The sequence below is a fragment of the Oreochromis niloticus genome, linkage group LG17 (assembly GCF_001858045.2).
Source record: "Oreochromis niloticus isolate F11D_XX linkage group LG17, O_niloticus_UMD_NMBU, whole genome shotgun sequence".
Taxonomy (NCBI): Eukaryota; Metazoa; Chordata; class Actinopteri; order Cichliformes; family Cichlidae; genus Oreochromis; species Oreochromis niloticus.
In genome coordinates this window covers 28,416,772-28,434,646 of record NC_031981.2, presented here as the reverse complement: position 1 = coordinate 28,434,646, position 17,875 = coordinate 28,416,772, and the positions used below count along the sequence as shown (strand labels likewise).

Genomic DNA, 17,875 nt, shown 5'->3' with positions numbered 1-17,875 from the left:
CAGTAGATCATCTGTTTCCATAACAATAGATCTAAGTTAGCCTGAGTGCTGTAATGTGCAGCAAGGCCCCCAGCTATCTGGTGTTCAATCACCTCCCAGCTGCTCTGTTTGGCTCTTTTCATCTTTTGTCTCTTGTGCATAAACTCTGAATACCAACAGTATTCAAATAGATTGGAGAGACAATCTTGCACATTATTGTTTGCAAACAAAAGGAAAGAAAATACAGCTGCACGCCGAAGATAACGCGCAGCATTACCTTTAGCCTGTGCTAGTAGTGCTCTGTAAAAAATATTGTAATATATAAAGTTATGTTGGCTAACAAAAACTATTGTGTTTTGCAACCTTTGTACAAAAAAATTTGCAATGCTGATTTTTGAACGGCACATCCTTCAGTGCCTATGACCAGTTTTTATTGCATCACAGTCTTCTTAATTTCCCCTGTTCATTTGTTTCCTGGGACCTTCCCACCACCTTTAGATCAGTGGAATGGTGAGGAATTTTTTTAGCAGGATCAACTTGTGCACCTGTGCTTACGGGGTCATTGTAGCTTATGTAGCTTTTATCTGAAAAAATAATAAATAATAAGACTTCTACAAAGCATCTCAATTTGTGCAATACAGCAATAGAGTCATCACTAAATTAGGGCGTAGTAGCAAGGGCTGTTTGTTCTCTTAACAGGTTTCCATCTTTATGAGTTTAATGTAAAGATGATGATGAGTCCTGACAGGTGTTCATGTGTTAAGATTTGCAGTTACACGACTGATGATGATGATGTTCGCACGGAGGAGTCATAAATAATAAATCTGTATGTGTCACTGCGTCTGCGTTTTTGTAGGGGAAGAGTCATTAATGATATTTGTGGACAAGCGAAAGTTGAGTCGAACATCAGAAGCGAGTGAATCAAATGGCACAGCTGTGACGCTGGAAGCTCTGCACCAGCTGGCCGCCTCCTACTTCATTGACAGGGAGAGCACCCTGCACAAGCTGCACCACATCCAGATCGCCTCCACTGCCATCAAGGTAAGGTCCGCTTCAGTCACACATAATAACAGAATCACATTATTTGCCAATCGTTTAAATGGCTCCCATTGTTATAGCATTCCATCTATGAACGCAGCCATTTCATTGAGTCATTGTTCCAATTTACTTGGATGTTGCTTCACTGGATAAACATAATTATTGTATTTTCAAAACATGGCAAAGTGGTCTTGATTAGCCCCCTCACTAAAGAATTAATTCAATCACAGCCAGTATGGTGTATTTCAATGATAACCACACAATCAGCAGATTTGGCTAATTTTAACAAGTGGAGCTTGTGTCAACAATCAGTGATTGTTTTTGCTTTTTTTATTGTTTTGTTTTTTCCAAATTGATTTAGTATGCGCACATTCAACAGCTATATTTGTACCTGCATATTAAGAGCCCATTGATATGCTGACATACAAGTTTCCATTGGTTGAATAGTACACAAATTGATAAGAGGTCATCGTGGCATTGTTACCTTTTTATACTCATTCATTCAGGTGAACTACAAAGGGAGTCCAACTACCCCATTAAATGCTGTATATATTTTCTTTAATAATACACATTATTACAAAAAAGGTTTTTATTTCCAAATGCTACTTTCCTATTAAAAGATAGTGTCACTGATGTGGCTGTGTGTGTACTCATGATGTTGCAAGCATAGTTATTCTTGCTCTCCCTTTAGAGAGTAGCTACTGGACTAAATCAAGAAAACCCCATCCAGTGGTCAGTACTTGCCAAGTCCTAACCACTTACTACCACTTACTTTATGCAGTTTACAGCCTGTGATAGGACCTTGATGAGCAACTGTGCCCTGCTTCAAATGCAAAATAGAAATATTAAAATATTTTTAAGCCCGTAGTTGAGGGGATTAGAACTATGTAAGGACAGGGAACCTCTGTGCGGAGTGTTAAATGACAGCTATTTTTCTTACCATTTTTAATTAATGAACCATTAGGACTAAATGCACTTAAGACCTTACCTAATGTTCTAGCCAAAAATCCACCGGCAGCCATTAGTGAAGCAACCTCTTTATTGCTTAATAGTTTTACTTACAAAACTGTTGGACAAAATGTGTATTATAACAGTGGTTGCCAAGCTTTCATTTTATTTTATGGAATTAATTTTATAATTATTATTTTTTTATACTAAGATAAGCTTCCTCAGGGCTTATAAGTGTAATTACTAAGTCATAGTAGACATGCTCTATTATATCAGGTTGAATGTATTTAATATATTTATTTTTCTTCTTCTCTATAGAAGGCACAATTGTAACAGAATATTTTAGATAGTTTTTTTTTTCCATTTACCTTCTTTTGCTTAAAGTGTTCAATTTTTGTGATTGTAAGCCAAGCACAAATTATATTGGCTTACCACCATCATCAATTAATTAATTTTTAATTAATTTTTTTTAATTCTTGTAAATGATTTAGTTTTTTATTTAGTAATGTAGCAGGCTATTCCTACAACCCTGTGATAATAATGATAATAAATGTTAAAGCTTGAATGGCTTGTGAAGCCACTATGAAGCTCCAAATACTGTAATTCCTAAAATAGTCACTTGAGGCTACTTTCAAAAGTGAGTCAATCCCCGTAGACGTCCATATTCAAACGGCTTTACAAGAGAAAAAAATGCTCACAGTCTGGTAAAGTTTATAACCCTAATTTGAGACTGGTCACAGCAGATGGCTCCGCCCCTCCCTGAGCCTGGTTCTGCCAGAGGTTTCTTCCTGGAAACGTTTCTTCCTGTATGTATTATTGTAGGGTCTATCTTATAATATAAAGCACCTTGAGGCAACTGTTATTGTGATTTGGTGCTATATAAATAAAATTGAATTGAACTGAATTGAAAAATTCGTATAAAAAAGGGTAGTTTGTCTCATACTTGTAATGGTAGCTAATTACTGCTGTAGCGTCTGGATATAGGCATTTTTAATACTCTAGTTTTGGTGTTCAAACTTCTACTCTTTTCATATGTTACTTATCATCATTAATTAGCAATGAAGTCTGTAATACACCCATACACATTTATATGCAACTTGTTTACTAAGCTAGGTGGTGCTAGCTGATAACTCAGCACTCCACCTTCTCATCCAAACATGTTTTATTGGGCTCCACAAAGCCAACGTGGCATCTGTAGTACTGAATGTTGTGTTATTTGATTACATCTTTTATATATAGTCTATGGTATTAAAACAGTTGCTTATAGAAAAAAAAAAAAACTAACTCTGAAACATCAAATACAATATTTATTTTATTAAAAGAAGCCATAATGTTAAACTGTTAAACTTAATAATCTTCTTGATATTATTTAGCTGAGTTATTAGAAGAAAATATCAGTTTCCTTGCAAGTATTGCATTGTTGTGTTGCTTTGATGTGACATTTGAGTAAACATGCACATTCAATGAGCGACCAAGAGAAGACATGACGCGAGCAGTACTGTTTACTTGCCTTCTCACTTTAATGTGTGTATTCACAAGCTTACATATGAGGCAGCATTGTGAGCATATCTAGATAGGCTTATGTAAATAACACCCTGCATTATTTACAGCTTAATACCTCCAGGGTGTGTTCATACATCACTCTGTCAGTTGTTATCAAGCAGAATGAACTGAATAGGCTGGGTTTGTCCTTCACTTAGAATTCTCTATGTTTTCAGAGAGTTTTCATGTTACTTCACGTGGCTTTAATGTGTTTACGCCTACCTTTGGTAAACCACAGATTAACATCTAAGAATGTGGGTAACAATAACAATGTGTAAAAACACCAGTCTGAGACACGGTCAGCTTCTTCAGTCTGTTTGTCATGTGATTACACCTGCTTCTGCAGTGATAGTTTTGAGATTGGATCTGCTAAAAAACAGAGACACCTGACCTGACTAACAAATCAATGTTTGCCGCTTATAGATCTTTGATGTTTTCCTGCAGTGCCACTGACTAAGAGACAAGCTTCATGTGAGAGCATGTCTGGAATGTTTTAAAGATGTGTTGAGTTGAAAATGAGGAGGCAATGTAAAATTACCTGATATTACTTAAAATGAGATCAGATTAGATAACAGAGCATATGTGAGGAATGACGCCAAACTGAAAATTAGTACACAGTAAAACATGTGAATGAAAATAAATAGTAAAAACTATTGCAAGGTTATTTTAAAAAATGATATTCATCAGTAAATGGATCTGATTGTGGTGTCATAAAATACAAGAGCGCATTACAAACCTACTGAAAAAGTACCAGTTTTACAAAAACATGTGGAAATGTATGCATTTTTAAATTAAACTGAATTTTTATAACAACTACAAGCCTGATGTGCAACCCAGTATCACAGCAAACATGTAATAGACACGCCAGTTCACCAATCTATTTCACGCTTCGTCCCTCCAAAGCATGAAAAAGACACACATGCAGAAGCTGCAGTAACAGCAGAAAAGCATTTAATCAGACGTTATTAACACATTTACATGTATATATACATATTAGCCGCCTAGCTTAATTGTTTCTGATGATTAAGGACTGAATGTGAAATGACTGAAATGTATCCTATAAGTTTTTTTGTTCACTACCGCCTTCTTGCCTTTAAATATTTTATGGTAATGCAGCTTTTGCATGTGTGTCCATTATACATTTTGGCACAATATCGGGTTGTGATGTGTCCAAATTGGTGTCTTTGTAACTACTGTCTAAGACAGAAGTGAAAGCTGGTGTCCTGCAGGTTTTACATGTGTCTTTGAATCAACACAGCTGATTTAAATGGCTAAATAACCTCTTCAACATCTCTTGAAGTTCTCCAGAGGCCTGGTAATGAACTAATCGTTTGATTCAAGTGTGTTGACCCAGGGTGAGATCTAAAACCTGCAGGACACCGGCCCTTGAAGCCTGGAGTTCCCCAACCCTACACACTGATGGTTCCAGAGCTAGTACTAGCATTTTTGTTTGGTAAATTTCCTAATCTTAGAAAGCGTTACCATAACTGTGGTCGTTTGCCTTCAGAAGAGCTTTTTAGATACTAAAGTCCTCTGACCACAACTTTATTGGCATTTACAGCATGGACACATGTTAGGGATCAGTAGGAAAAAGGATTTGCAGAATGTGCAGGTGGGATTATGTGGTAATTTAACTATGTCCATGTCTTCAATGGAAAGTACTGCCAGACTGCAACATATAAAAAATGAAGTCACTTCACAGTACTTTGTATTAAACTGCCTTTTTTTTTTTTTCATTTATGGTGGAGTCCGAATCATTGCAGCCCACTTTAACACCCGGGTATACCTACTGAAATAATCTATTATGATTATTTATGATAAAGACAGCACTTTTGGAAGAAGCAAAACATGAACAATCCAAAATTACTACAATACAATGTTAATTCTCTACACGTTGGCAGACATTTATGGTAGACAGGGCCTGTTCAAAAACATAGTAGTAATTATGTGTGCAAGCTCTTCTTTGGGGGGTCGGAGGTAGTTTTTTTAAACCATAACCTCACAAAGTTACAGGTCATCCACATACGTTGCTAAATCTAGCAACAGTGTTTGTAGCGATAAGAAAACCTGAACCATTATTAACCCTCTTGTAAAAGGGATGTTAGGTGAAGTGGATAAGCAGCGATTAAATATTTCCACGTTAAAAAAAAAATACAGTGTGTAGTTAGTGTGAATGAAAACCCTTAGTGATGGGTGGTTTTATAACTGCGACATTGTCTGAAAGGATCACCATATACAAATGTTAATGGGTGTGGTGTGTCTTTACATTGAAAGTTATCACTGAGAGAGAAACTTGGAAGCAACAGAAGTTGTCTTACTTTGTTCTCTCAAACAGTTCACAGCCTCCGTGTGGGTGCAGCTGCTGTGGAGAGAGAGAGAGTGAGAAAGAGAGCACCGGGAGAGCAGAAGCTACATCAGCTATAGATTTTTCACTGAGTATGAAAGAGATAATTCTGGATGACAAAGTTGCTAATTAGCACAACAATGAGGTGAACGGAAGCGTAATGATCACTGCTGAGCGTGAGCAAGATGTATTGTGCCCCAGTTGAAATTGTCGAAATTTTTCATATTAAACATCAAATTATTATCTAAATACCTACACTGAAAACTGAATACCATCCAAATCACAAATAAACAGCATTTATAAACAAATTTTAAGCAGTTTTGAGAAAACACGGGCAAAGCTCTGTTCACTTTGGAAAAAATAAATAAATAAAACTTGACTGTTCGGTCTGGTTTCTTGTGTAGCTGCAGTAACAAAGAAAAAAAAGCCAAACTGCTTGCTTTTTTCCTCAGATGCAGCCTATTCTTCATTGACTTGTCCTTAGTGATGCCCCACTACGCAGTCCATCAGAGATAAAACTGTACAATCTCTAAAGTGAATTGGCAAGAGGACGTTGAGCTGATTTGGCAGCCACCACTGAACCAAAGTGCTGCTAAAAACCCCTCTGATTGAGATGAATAGAGAAAAAGCCCTCTAGGGTACGTTTGTTTGTGAGGCATTTTCAGGTGACTGATGTAAAATATTCACAGCATCACCAGCCTTTAATTTCAAACATGGATTTTTACCTCACCCAAATGAAGACGAATGCCAAAACAAAGCTGCCTTTAAGAAGAGCATTGGTCCCCTGGTTTTAAGAGATAACATATTTAAATGGTGGAAACGCTTGGCCTGAAGGCCTGTAGGACTGAGCGAAGCAGCTCTGGAAAATAATCAAAGACGGGAAAAATGAGATAGGAGTGCAAAAAAAAAAAAAAAAGAAAAAGCCTCTGCTGTTACATAGTGTGATGAATCAGCCCTTCCATTTCAGTAATTTCCTTTGAGAGCCGCCGTCATTTGTCAAACATTTTGTGGTACGAGTTAAGGTGTCATATGCGGGTGAGTAGAAGAGATGAGACGAGGACAGAAAAGCCTTATTTAGAGGGCCTTTTAGCCCAGGATCCAAGTACACAGGAAAAATCGTAATAGTCATCCTACTTACCTTTTATTTGCTGCGCCAGCTCGTCCACATTGAAGATTCATTAAACTGAGCTTGTGAGGGGAATATCACTGACAGGAAGTGATAAGGAATGCTTGACCCAGTCTGCTGTGCCTGCCTTAGCTGTTCAGCCATTACACTCAGTTTGGCCAAGTTAAGGAGCGCACAAATAAAGTTTGAGCATCTGAAATCAGATAAATGCTGCTGAGCAACAATTTCAGAGCACAGGGCTTCCAAAGTTTGAGGCTGTTTTGATGCGATGATAAACAAAACCAAATGAAAAAAGACAAAGTACTTTGTCATCATGAGCATGGATGAATAATTCATTATGGACAGATTTTTTTTTTCATGGCCATTATTCAGAAAGGAAGATAAATGCTCTTCTTTTTGGCTCTTAACCATGTTTTTCACCAAATTTTAACATAAGTTCCCTTCCTTGATATGTTGTAGACGAAGAAGCTGATTATGGCAAAGCTGAAATCTGACTTTAGATGTCAAGAGGAAGCTGGGAGATCTCTTCTCCCAGCTTCCTCTTTTTCATGTGCTGCAGGTTAACAGAGGTGAGGCCCGAGGAGCTAAAACAACACAGAGTCAAATCTGCTCCCTCGGCCCCTCTTCCACTACTTGCAGTAAAAAAGCATAGCTTAGTTTCCCTTAGTGAGCATAACAGCACATTCAGTTTTAAATTGCACTTTCTGCTACCAGAGGTCCCCCTCTGTTCCCCCGTGCCTTTTTTTTTTCCATTCCAAAAGCCACACAATAATCACATTCTGATGCTATTTGCTTCCTCTTCCTCTTTTTTCTTGCTTATACTTTATAAGCTTATCCCCCCCTTTGGTTGACATTAGAGTGTAAGCCAGTGCAACAAAGTGGTCTTAAACATGCACAGAAATCCTCAAAGACTGAATAAACAGGCGGAAACGTATCTCAGATGCAAATGTGGATTTGCACATCCACTACGCCGTGGTGATTAAGGGAACAGCAATTCTTGAAGGTGCAGAGAATGAGGCAATTTTGAGATGAGCGATGATTTTTTTTAAAAACATGAAACATTAATGTCATCTTGTACTTTTTTTCTCCAGCAAGCAGAAAGTGCAGCCATTTAAAGTCCATTGTTGCTCAAACATCTGACAACACAAGCTCACTAAGTGACATTTTATGCTGTTTTGTGGAATTATTCATATGAGAGATTTGCAGCAGTGATGAATGTTCATCAGTAAAATGCTCCTAACTGGTATTATAATAATATTAAAGCCACATTTTTAAATAATGAATGTGCCTCAAAGCCATCTGTATCAGTGGAACATGTTAAAGGGCTAAGTGCTGTTTTGCCCTGCCAAGGCTTCACACTAGTAACACATAGGCTATCATCCATCTACTTGTCTTGCAAGACACTGCATAATCTGATTCAGAGAAGACAGGTATCTTAACAGCCAACTTGTGGTGTAATTACCTTTTATCAAGCCTATTTTATTTAATTTGTTAGCTTCAGTTCTATCTACAATTAAATCAGACAAAACTGAATCTCTAATGATTTTGTGTCAGTCAGTTGTCAGTAAGAAAATATTTCTTAGTCAGTCTGTGAAAAATCAAGTGCCTTCCAGTTAGGATAAACTGTTTTTTTTAAAGTAATATATATATATATATTTATATATATTTAAAATAATTAGAATAATATATAATATAGACAATAACTTTAGTGTATTTAATGAAAGCACAAAGAAGTGTGCCTTTGTACCATAAAAATATTCTTTGCTAAAGGCCTTGTATGAACATATGGGTGGGTTAAAATGTATTTTTCCAGGATATTAAATTAAAAGTGTAAGTAATGTAAGTACATTAAATATCTACATGAGACTGTGAGTTTGTGTTTCAATCAATGAAGTGCTGCAAAAAAGAACCTGGAGCTAAAAAATTTAATTCCACTCAAGTCTTGCAAAAAGACAAAATGTAAATTTGTTCTATGCATTTGGTTTTCATAACCAATTTTGAGCATATTTGTTATTGGAAACTGCATCAGTTTAATATCTGTGATGGAGCATAATAGAAGTAAGCATTGGTGCCCTTCTGTTTCATCAGTGTTCTGATCATTAGTGTTTTAGTGCCAGGCTTTTATAGCCATTATTCTCAGTCAATAAGTTTCCATTTTACTCGTCAGAGAGTGTGAAATAGAGAGATAACATTGATGTTCACACGTTTTGGATAATACTTTGAAAGTATCACACTAATCAAACAGCTTCCATTTGTCACAATGCTACAATGCTTGTAGGGTCAGCGTCACAAAAGGTGATAAAGTTTAGATTCATTCTATTGTGGCAACATTTTGTGTGCCTTTATTGATTATACTAAGTTGTTTTATGTTAACAAAAAAAGAGCTGATTTTGAGGTTGGTCAGATTTGTTTGATTTCATGTGCTTCCTATTGACTAATCTTATGGAATCTGCTCTATTTTCTTCTTTTCTGTTATCATGTTTATCTGGTTGCAGTGAAACAGCTTTACTGCTGCTCTACCAAATAAAACTGATTTGAACTAGAGGGAGAAATTGAGGTGTCCTTTACTCTGTGTGTGCACAACCTTTCCAGTGGGAGAAGTGAGATCCACCATCTATCTTCTTCCACTGTGAAAACTGAGGAAAACAAGCAGCTGTGCTGTGCTTAGTCCAGTTACGATGCCAAATACTGGCTCTGGCTCTCACCTGCTCCAAAAGTCAAAATGGCTCACTTGTGTGCTGGGCCACTGTGCCATCTCAGAGGGGAGCAATGTTAACTTTACAAGCAGCAGTGTTTCCCCTGAACGGATGTGTGTGGCAGCAGCAGACCTACATATTTTACAGACAAGTGTGAGAGAAGAAGCTGAGGAGGATATCTTCAGGGGTCACTGGGGAATGCCTGCTTTGCTTGACTATACAGACAAATTAAAGGAAAAACACGAACAAACAAGTGAGGTACCACAACAAATGTGTGGGTAGAAAAGCTCACTGGGTGATGAAAATAAAATGAGTTATAAACAGCATTTGCAGATCTTAGTTTTGGTAAATGCCTGTTGGAGATTTTAGAGACACTAAATAAGAGATTATCTTTGGAAAGAGAGGTATTAATTCTTTTAGTAGACTTCCAGAGCACTCAATTTTTCTCAGTCGCTCATCCAGCTAGGTTTCAACATGAAACTAGAGTCTATTACATGACCAACTCAGAAAGACAGGCAACCATTCATGTTCAAATCCACACCTAAAGCTAAATTAGAACATATACCCAACTGGACTGTGGGTGGAAATAAGGGCACCTCTGCACAGATGCAGCTTATAGTAGCCAGATAGCACTGTAGCAACACTTCTGTTAGAACCTCTTTAGTCCAAATAGGATTGTTATTGCATCTCTACTAATTCATATTTGCCAGAAGTCTCTGTTCTCACACCTGCCAGCCACTTGATTGGAGAGCACACATCCCTGCTCTTCCATGTCACAGGACATTAAATGATATATTTTTTAAAAAGCCAGTAAAATCAAGGGGGGAAAGAAACAAAAAGAAATGGTGGAAACTTAGGCTGGAAGAGGGTTGCAAAGTGGCTTTAGCAACAAGACTAACTGTCTGCTGGCTAAAGCATTTTAAGTAGGCCACTTATATTTGCCTGCAGGTTAACTCAAAAGGAAATCGACGGAGCAATCTTGATGTTGGCATGGAGATGTGTCAGGATCACTGGCAGAGCTTTAGCTTGAGGTCAGTTAATTCTTCATGGTAAATTATGCTGAGGTTATCGTCATGGTATTCCTAGCTTTTAAACCCCTTTTTGTAGATTCGTATTCAGAAAATATTGGACCATTGTTTTTCACCAACAAGCTCAAAAAAGGTTGATAGTTCATGAATTATGTGCAAAGCGGTAGAAAGAGGAATGTAACGTGGGAAGGAGACAGTAATTTAAATATTCAGTAATAACAAGTTAATGGATCATTTTAACAGGATTTATCTATTAATTTTAGAGTGGAATATTTTCATGTGCCATATTTGCTCTAACAGTAGGTTGATTATTTTTGCCAGTATTTTTTTTTTTTTTTTTTGTGGAGGGCTTTTTTGTGTGTGTTTTTTTTTTTTTTATGTATAATTTCATTCTCATTATATTTGTATTGTTCATTGTTGCCATCCGGAGAATACAAAATGCTTTCATTTCAGTTGTCAAATCTTTATCTGAATTCTGTGGGATTTTGTTACAATGATCGTGTTATGGTTTTGCTTTTTTCAGCAAAATTTAGATCTTGATTCTTTTAAAAATTGTGATAATAATACTTCTCTCATGAACCAATATTTTTTTTTAGGTTTAGTGAATTCTAAATGAGTACTTGGCTTGTAATAAGTAAATCAAAAGGTAAGCCTTGAGGGCATAGTGAAATGTGTCACGTCCACAGCATGTATGAGCATCACAAAGTGCTTATTCTACAAAAGCCTTTAAGTGCAATTAAATGTTCCATTAAATGCAGCTGTTAGTTATTCAAACATAGTCAGCACAATTATCTTGTATACAATTATGGTGCATTAATAATTCCCCCGCCAACTGATCCGTGGCTTTTACTGATCACAGTTCTAAAATGAAAAAAAAAAACAAAAAACGTCTTCACTCCTTTAGCAAAAAACTTTTTTTCTTTTTCATTTTTGGGTTGCTTTCTAATAGGGAAGGCTGACTGTGCACACATGCTCTGCTCCACTGGGTTCCTTTTGCAGATGGCCTCATTGCTATGCATAGAAAAGCCATCTTTAGATTTGCATTTGGTCAATTTTCCACTTTAAGTTGGACATCTGTCTGTGTTAGAAATTAATTTGTATGTCACAATATAGGCTGCTTGGATTTTAATTAATTGTATTAAGGCATCCATAACAAAAAGAAGAATGGAAGTCCATCTCTCTCCAATGCTTTACTGCTGTCTCCCCGTCCTGGGAAAATTATGATTTTTTTAATAAGCAATAGACTATATTTTTTGTAAATTGAAAAATACTTGCTCAGTAAGGTTTTTATTTTATGGGATATTGATACAGTGTGTGCATGCATACAGCAGATACAGAGCTCCCAGCCATTATTCCTCTGCACATCTCTTTGCACTCTGTGTTATTCATTGACCTTGTAGTTGTCAAAAGCAGATGTCAAAAGAGACAACTTTTCTGCCCACAGCGGCAAAAGTCTTCCTTTTCCTCCTGGCTGGATACCACAGTTGCCGTCATTAATCTGGCAAGGAGATGGAGTTACTTTTATTGGACTCTTGGGAAATTATTAAAGGAAGACAGCGTCATGGTTTTTGGCAATAATTCGCGAGTGACAGCGACAGAGATGGATTTCCCTTCAGGTTGTCAGCTTATCTTTGGTGCCTGTGGATCCTGCATGCATATACACATGCGCTAAATCAAGCTTTTGTCAACAATGTTTGAGCTGAGATTGCTCACAAACTATAAGCTCAAAAGGACAGGAGAAATGGGTGACTGTTTTGTCAGCACAAATCTGGTGTTTTGGAGAGACTTGGATATAGTTTGCATGTTTCAAGGCTCCTTGGAAAAGTTTTTTTTACAACCCTATCAAGAGTTGTTCTCTCGTTCCCCTACTTTTCTCACGTCCAACTTTTAACACATCTTCTTTAGCAGATTTAACATTCACTCTATAAAAATATTCTTTTTCGAAAAGCCCATTTTTCAGTTCAGCGTCTTTATCACCACACAACCTAGTATTATCAATAACACTGCAAGCCGTTTTGTGGCTTTTTACTGCACATTTTTATAAGAATGATGCCCTAACCCTGACGTAGAACCTAACCTTTCCATGTGTCATTTTACTGCCTTAAAGGACATACCAAAACCTTAAAAAGCATCGACATGTGCCTGAAGTGGTGTTCTATTTATGCAGAATTCCACACTGGATCACATCTTGTGTAAAAATCTCTGAACTGTAACACCTCTCAGTTTATTCAGATTTTGTGCTTAATTTAGGTGGCTTGAGACATTTATTAAGTTGTGTACTTGACTGTTTTGAGTCAAATGTGAGGTTGTAGGTCATGCAAGTTTGCTTTCTCTGCATGCTGGCATATGCCATTTTCTGGCTTTTTACGCTTTTGCATAATAGCAACAGCTTCTCCCTGTTTTCACCAATTTGTATTGCAATTTTCAACTAAGAGCTCCTCTGAGTACACCTGGGTGTAATAAAAACCTGCAGCATCAGCTTTAAAAAAAAGAAACTTTCTCTTTGACTTTTTTCTCCCATGAATGTTTTCATGTTCTTATATGAAGATATTAGGTGCTCTCATCCAAGCCTGCATTATAACGGACTGAGCACATAAGAAAAAAGCCTCTGAAAAGATTTACTTTCCAACTGTGGAGTGGTGTGTTACAGTGCAAGTGATTAATTGAGTCAAAACCCATTTTTAAAAATAACCTTTTATTTCCAAAGGACAGAAAAGTTTTTAAACCAAAATGTCAAGACAACCTTCTTCAAATGGACGGTGAGAAAGCCAGCAGTGACTACACTCGCTTTGGATGGTCACCCTGTTCAGTGCACAAAAAGGAATACTATTAGTGTAATCACTCTGCCACACATTCTTGCACTCAGTCGCTGTGTTTTAAAACCAATTTCTCTTCAACGCACCTTAATGCATCAATTTATGATTAACAGCAAGGAATGGCCTAATGGTGCTAGAAAATTGAAGCAGTCGCTGTAAAAATTGTTTGCTTTTTGTCTTGCTCTCTTTTTCTTATGATATTCAGTGAAGCATTCATTAAATTACAACATTTTAATTTAGAGTGAAAAAGAAATGGAGAATTTGTTGTAAAGTAGAGAATAAGCAGAGAGTTTTAATAGATCACCCAACCGGTAATAGAAATAAACACATTCAGCTCGAGTGGAGCTGTGGATCAGTTATCTGCCTAAATGACTTCAAAAGCTTCATTTGTCCCAGAGAATCATTTCCTCCTGACACACAGGAGGAGATTAATGAAAAAACAGGGCAAAGACAGGTTCACTCAACTTGTTCATACAAGCAAGCAACAGATGCAGCGCAAGAAACATTATCTAATCTTCTACACTCTGTTAGATTTACTGTCATTTATTTCTTGGTTCTTGTTTTCCTAAATGCTGCATTAGCATCGCACATTCATCAGTTTCACATCTGTTATAGAATCAGCTTTGCTTTTTCCTTTTTTTTCCCTATACCGCCGATTTGATGCGATAAGCGAAAAGCTCCGAGTACAAATAACAGGTGCCGTTTTCGTGAATTTACCAAGCAAACTGCAAGGTCACTTGAGTTGTGTCTGCAGCTCAGACAAAAGGATGCGGTGATGATTACAACACATACTGTTTATTCAAACAAACAGGAGATTTCTGAAAATCTGGACGATGCTTACACACAGGACTCACTGTTTAACATTGTGTGAAAACCAATAGTGACTGCACACGGCACAGTTTTCATACAACTTTCCTCCAAATAGATATCCTCCAAATATCGATTTTCGAGGAAAAGCCTGCACATACTTGTCTATATGTTAGTGAATTGTCATATTTTTTTCCTTTCCAACTCCCACTTGCTTGAACCTTTTCTGTTGAGTCAATTAACCTGACTTGGAGCAGGTGTGTAAAACAAACTCCTCCAGCTGGCGCTTCCCACGCTCACAATTCATGAACATATTTTGTTTCCAGTGATGTTTGTCTGCCGTAGCTTTTTAATATTAACTTCACTAGAATTTCTTGCACTAGCTTTTAGTAATCCTTATAACTGTGGGACATAGTCAGATATGCGAAAATAACATAACAGATTGTCAGATGTACAGAAATAATAATTTCATAATGAAGCATGGCATGTGGGTAAGGCTGCCATTTCCTCTATAGACTAACTGGTAAATGACCTGCTGTCCGTGCCAAATCAACAACTTCTGCCAACTTGTTTGGCGTCTCGCTTCATGTCACTGAACTGTTTCCATGACTTATCTAAGAGTTCTCTCAGGGAAAGAGAAACTTGTGCAAACCGAGTCGGTTACTTCCCTCAAGCTGCAGTAATGTAATCTCCTCAAACTGTCAGTAGCCTGCTCGAGTTGTAATTTATTCTTTCATCAAGACTTTACACCTCCCACACAGCCACATCAATTTCCTCTGGGTAAAGTTTTTCGTTGTGAAACCTGCCCCACTCTCTTCTCTCAGTCACCAAATTGTCAAACTACCATCACAGCCAACTGTGCTCGTTTCGAGCGAATGAAAAAAGGGCTGCTTGATTGGTCATGATTGAAGCAAACACACCCACTGCCAGAATTATAGTTATGTTTTCTGCGCCTCCACAGGTGGACTAAAAGTTGCCAAAAATAAGCTTGTTACACCGTGTTAATCTCACATTATACACCTATGACAGAGTATTGTCTTGTGTGTCACTGCTTTTTTAAAGAAACCTACATAAGAATAACTAGTTTGATTAACGTTTCAGTGGTTTACGGTTTCAATGTTTCTTTTTCTCCTTTATTTTATCTGTTTGCCTCAAAGATGGAAAATTGTGTCAAATTTAAAACCACCACACAGCTCGAAAGCTGTTGGTCACCACAGAAAACATCGAAAACAAGGTATTTGTTGTGACATGCCACCGGGTTTTGTGCACTAATGACTAAAATAAATCATGATTTTAGATATAGACAAATGCTGAATTGGTGGAAAAATCTAGATGGTTGAGCCAAACAAGCAAGCAGAAATAGTTAGATTTCCAAAATTGTGCAGTTTTTGTGCAAATTCAGTCCTTTTTCCCAGGTTGTACAGTAGTTAGTCAATTGTATCTTTAAAATGTATGTCACAGATGTGCCTATCACAAATGAGATTTCTTTAGAACTATAATTTCATTACCTTCTGAGACATAATGACAAACAGTCATATAGAACATCGTTTAGAGTAAGGGCCAACCATAAGTGTCAGTGTAAACAGAAGTCAGTCCAATATGGCTTTATACTATGCATTTATATTCAGTCAGTCACACTTACTCTTAGTTCTAATTGCCTCATCATTTTGTCACGCCATTTAAATGTTCATGTTGATGATGAAATACACAAAGTAAATATATTTTGATCCTAGATATGTATTAATTTACCACCAGTATGACACTATAAGCAAATGACAGCTACACAAAATAGGACAGGAAGGACTTGGACCAGGGAGTGAAAACAGCACACGGGATTGTGGGTAGTCCTCTCCCAAACCTAGACTCAGTGTATGCTGACCGTGTTCAGGAGAAGGCCAGCTGCATTGCTGCGGACTTAACCCTTCCAGTAAACTAACTGTTTGTCTCTCTGCCATCTGGAAGAAGGTAAAGGAGTTTAAAAGCAAGAACCACCAGTCATGCCTTCAAGAGCTGAGGACATGCTGCAGACAACTGCACTTTACAATATTTTTTTTAATTGTTTGCCTGTTACATATCTTATTGTATAAAATAATTCTCTGTTGTTTATATTTATTTATTGTGTGTTTGTCTATGTTAAATCCTGTCTGTTCTATGATGAGAGGCACACCACAGGATTTTATTATGCGACTACACCATGAATCAGATATCTGTAAAGCTAATGATCTTTTGTTTTTAGTGCTAATTAGCAACTGTTAGCATGCAAAAATGAAACGGTTGAACATTATACCTGGCGAGCGTGTTAGCACGAACATGCGAGGAAGCTGATATTAGCATTCACTTCAAAGCGCTGCTGTGTTCCTGCAGTCGCACAGAGCCTCTAGTGTGCTGCTTAGTTTTGTCAGAAATAGAACTGTTGTGAGGATTTATAGGATTACCAAATCATTCCTCCGACTGCATCTGATCTAATGTGTATTTGTGTCTGTCATTTTCCAGTAAAACATTAACATGTAAAAATGAATCTGTCAACATTGAGTCTGAAAAATGGCTTCACTGTTTACTGCGATGAGTATGCTGCCAATCCTCTCATCATATTTCAACCTACGTAGTCTTGGAACAATATTGCATGCCTCCTGTAAAAGTTTGAACCAAGCAATTACACAAACCCTCAGGTGTATAATTGAAGATGACATGCTTACACGGGCTTACAATGCATTTTAGCATGTTATTGGTGTCAGTGGGTATTATACTGGGTAAACACAATGTAGAGATGGATTTGACAGATGACACCCCAACTTACTCATTACGCCTTACGCTGCGGACCCGATCACAACTCAATTTCCAGCTCACTGGCTCACAGAGTCATTATCCTAAATATGATTTGCTCAATGGAGAAGTCTAAATAATCTGTAATATATTTAGTGTTTCTCAGAAGAGGAGATGTAGAGGGAATGACTGTTAATCTTATTCTGCATGATCTGCGTTCCCTTCCATCCTACTTTGTCGTAGCTCACTCTCTTTATGTGTTTGTATATTTAATGCCATTAGAGAGTTACTTTCACAGTATGAATTGTTGTTATGCCCCTCTGTTTTCCTCCCTTTAGGTGACCGAAACAAGGACGGGTCCTCTTGGATGCAGTAACTATGACAACCTCGACTCTGTCAGCTCCGTTTTGGTTCAGAGCCCTGAAAACAAGATTCATTTGCAAGGTTGGCCATCCATAATTGAACTCCCCCAATTTCTGATGGAATTGTCACAGTGTCTGTTCTCTGGCAGGCCTATAACTGCAACACGAGAGTGTCAGAATGAATTTAGCTTCAATCACTCTTTTGCTTTTTTTTTTTTGGCCATGCATTGCTTGCAGACTTCTGAAGTGAATCCTGGGCAGTAATGATTCAGAACAAAAGTAGCAGAACTACACAGTAAAAATAAAACTTAAAGTGAATCTCAGCATATTGCATCTGACGCCAAGTGTATGTTAAGCATGGGAGAGAAAAAAATGAAAGAAAATGAGAGCCGGTCTTCGGTGATTTACAGATCTACCATAGAAAAG

At 37.3% G+C, this 17,875-nt stretch overlaps 1 protein-coding gene across 2 annotated transcripts in view; it reads left to right on the top strand.

The window, feature by feature from the left end:
* Nucleotides 1–17,875, top strand: part of brinp3a.1 (bone morphogenetic protein/retinoic acid inducible neural-specific 3a, tandem duplicate 1) — a 60,223-nt gene that overhangs the window by 26,981 nt on the left and 15,367 nt on the right. For both annotated transcript variants that reach the window (XM_019347005.2, XM_005458274.4), the window contains 2 exons: nucleotides 836–1,020; nucleotides 17,426–17,531. In XM_019347005.2, coding sequence (XP_019202550.1) covers nucleotides 836–1,020; nucleotides 17,426–17,531 — 291 coding nt within the window. The remainder of the gene's footprint in view (nucleotides 1–835; nucleotides 1,021–17,425; nucleotides 17,532–17,875) is intronic.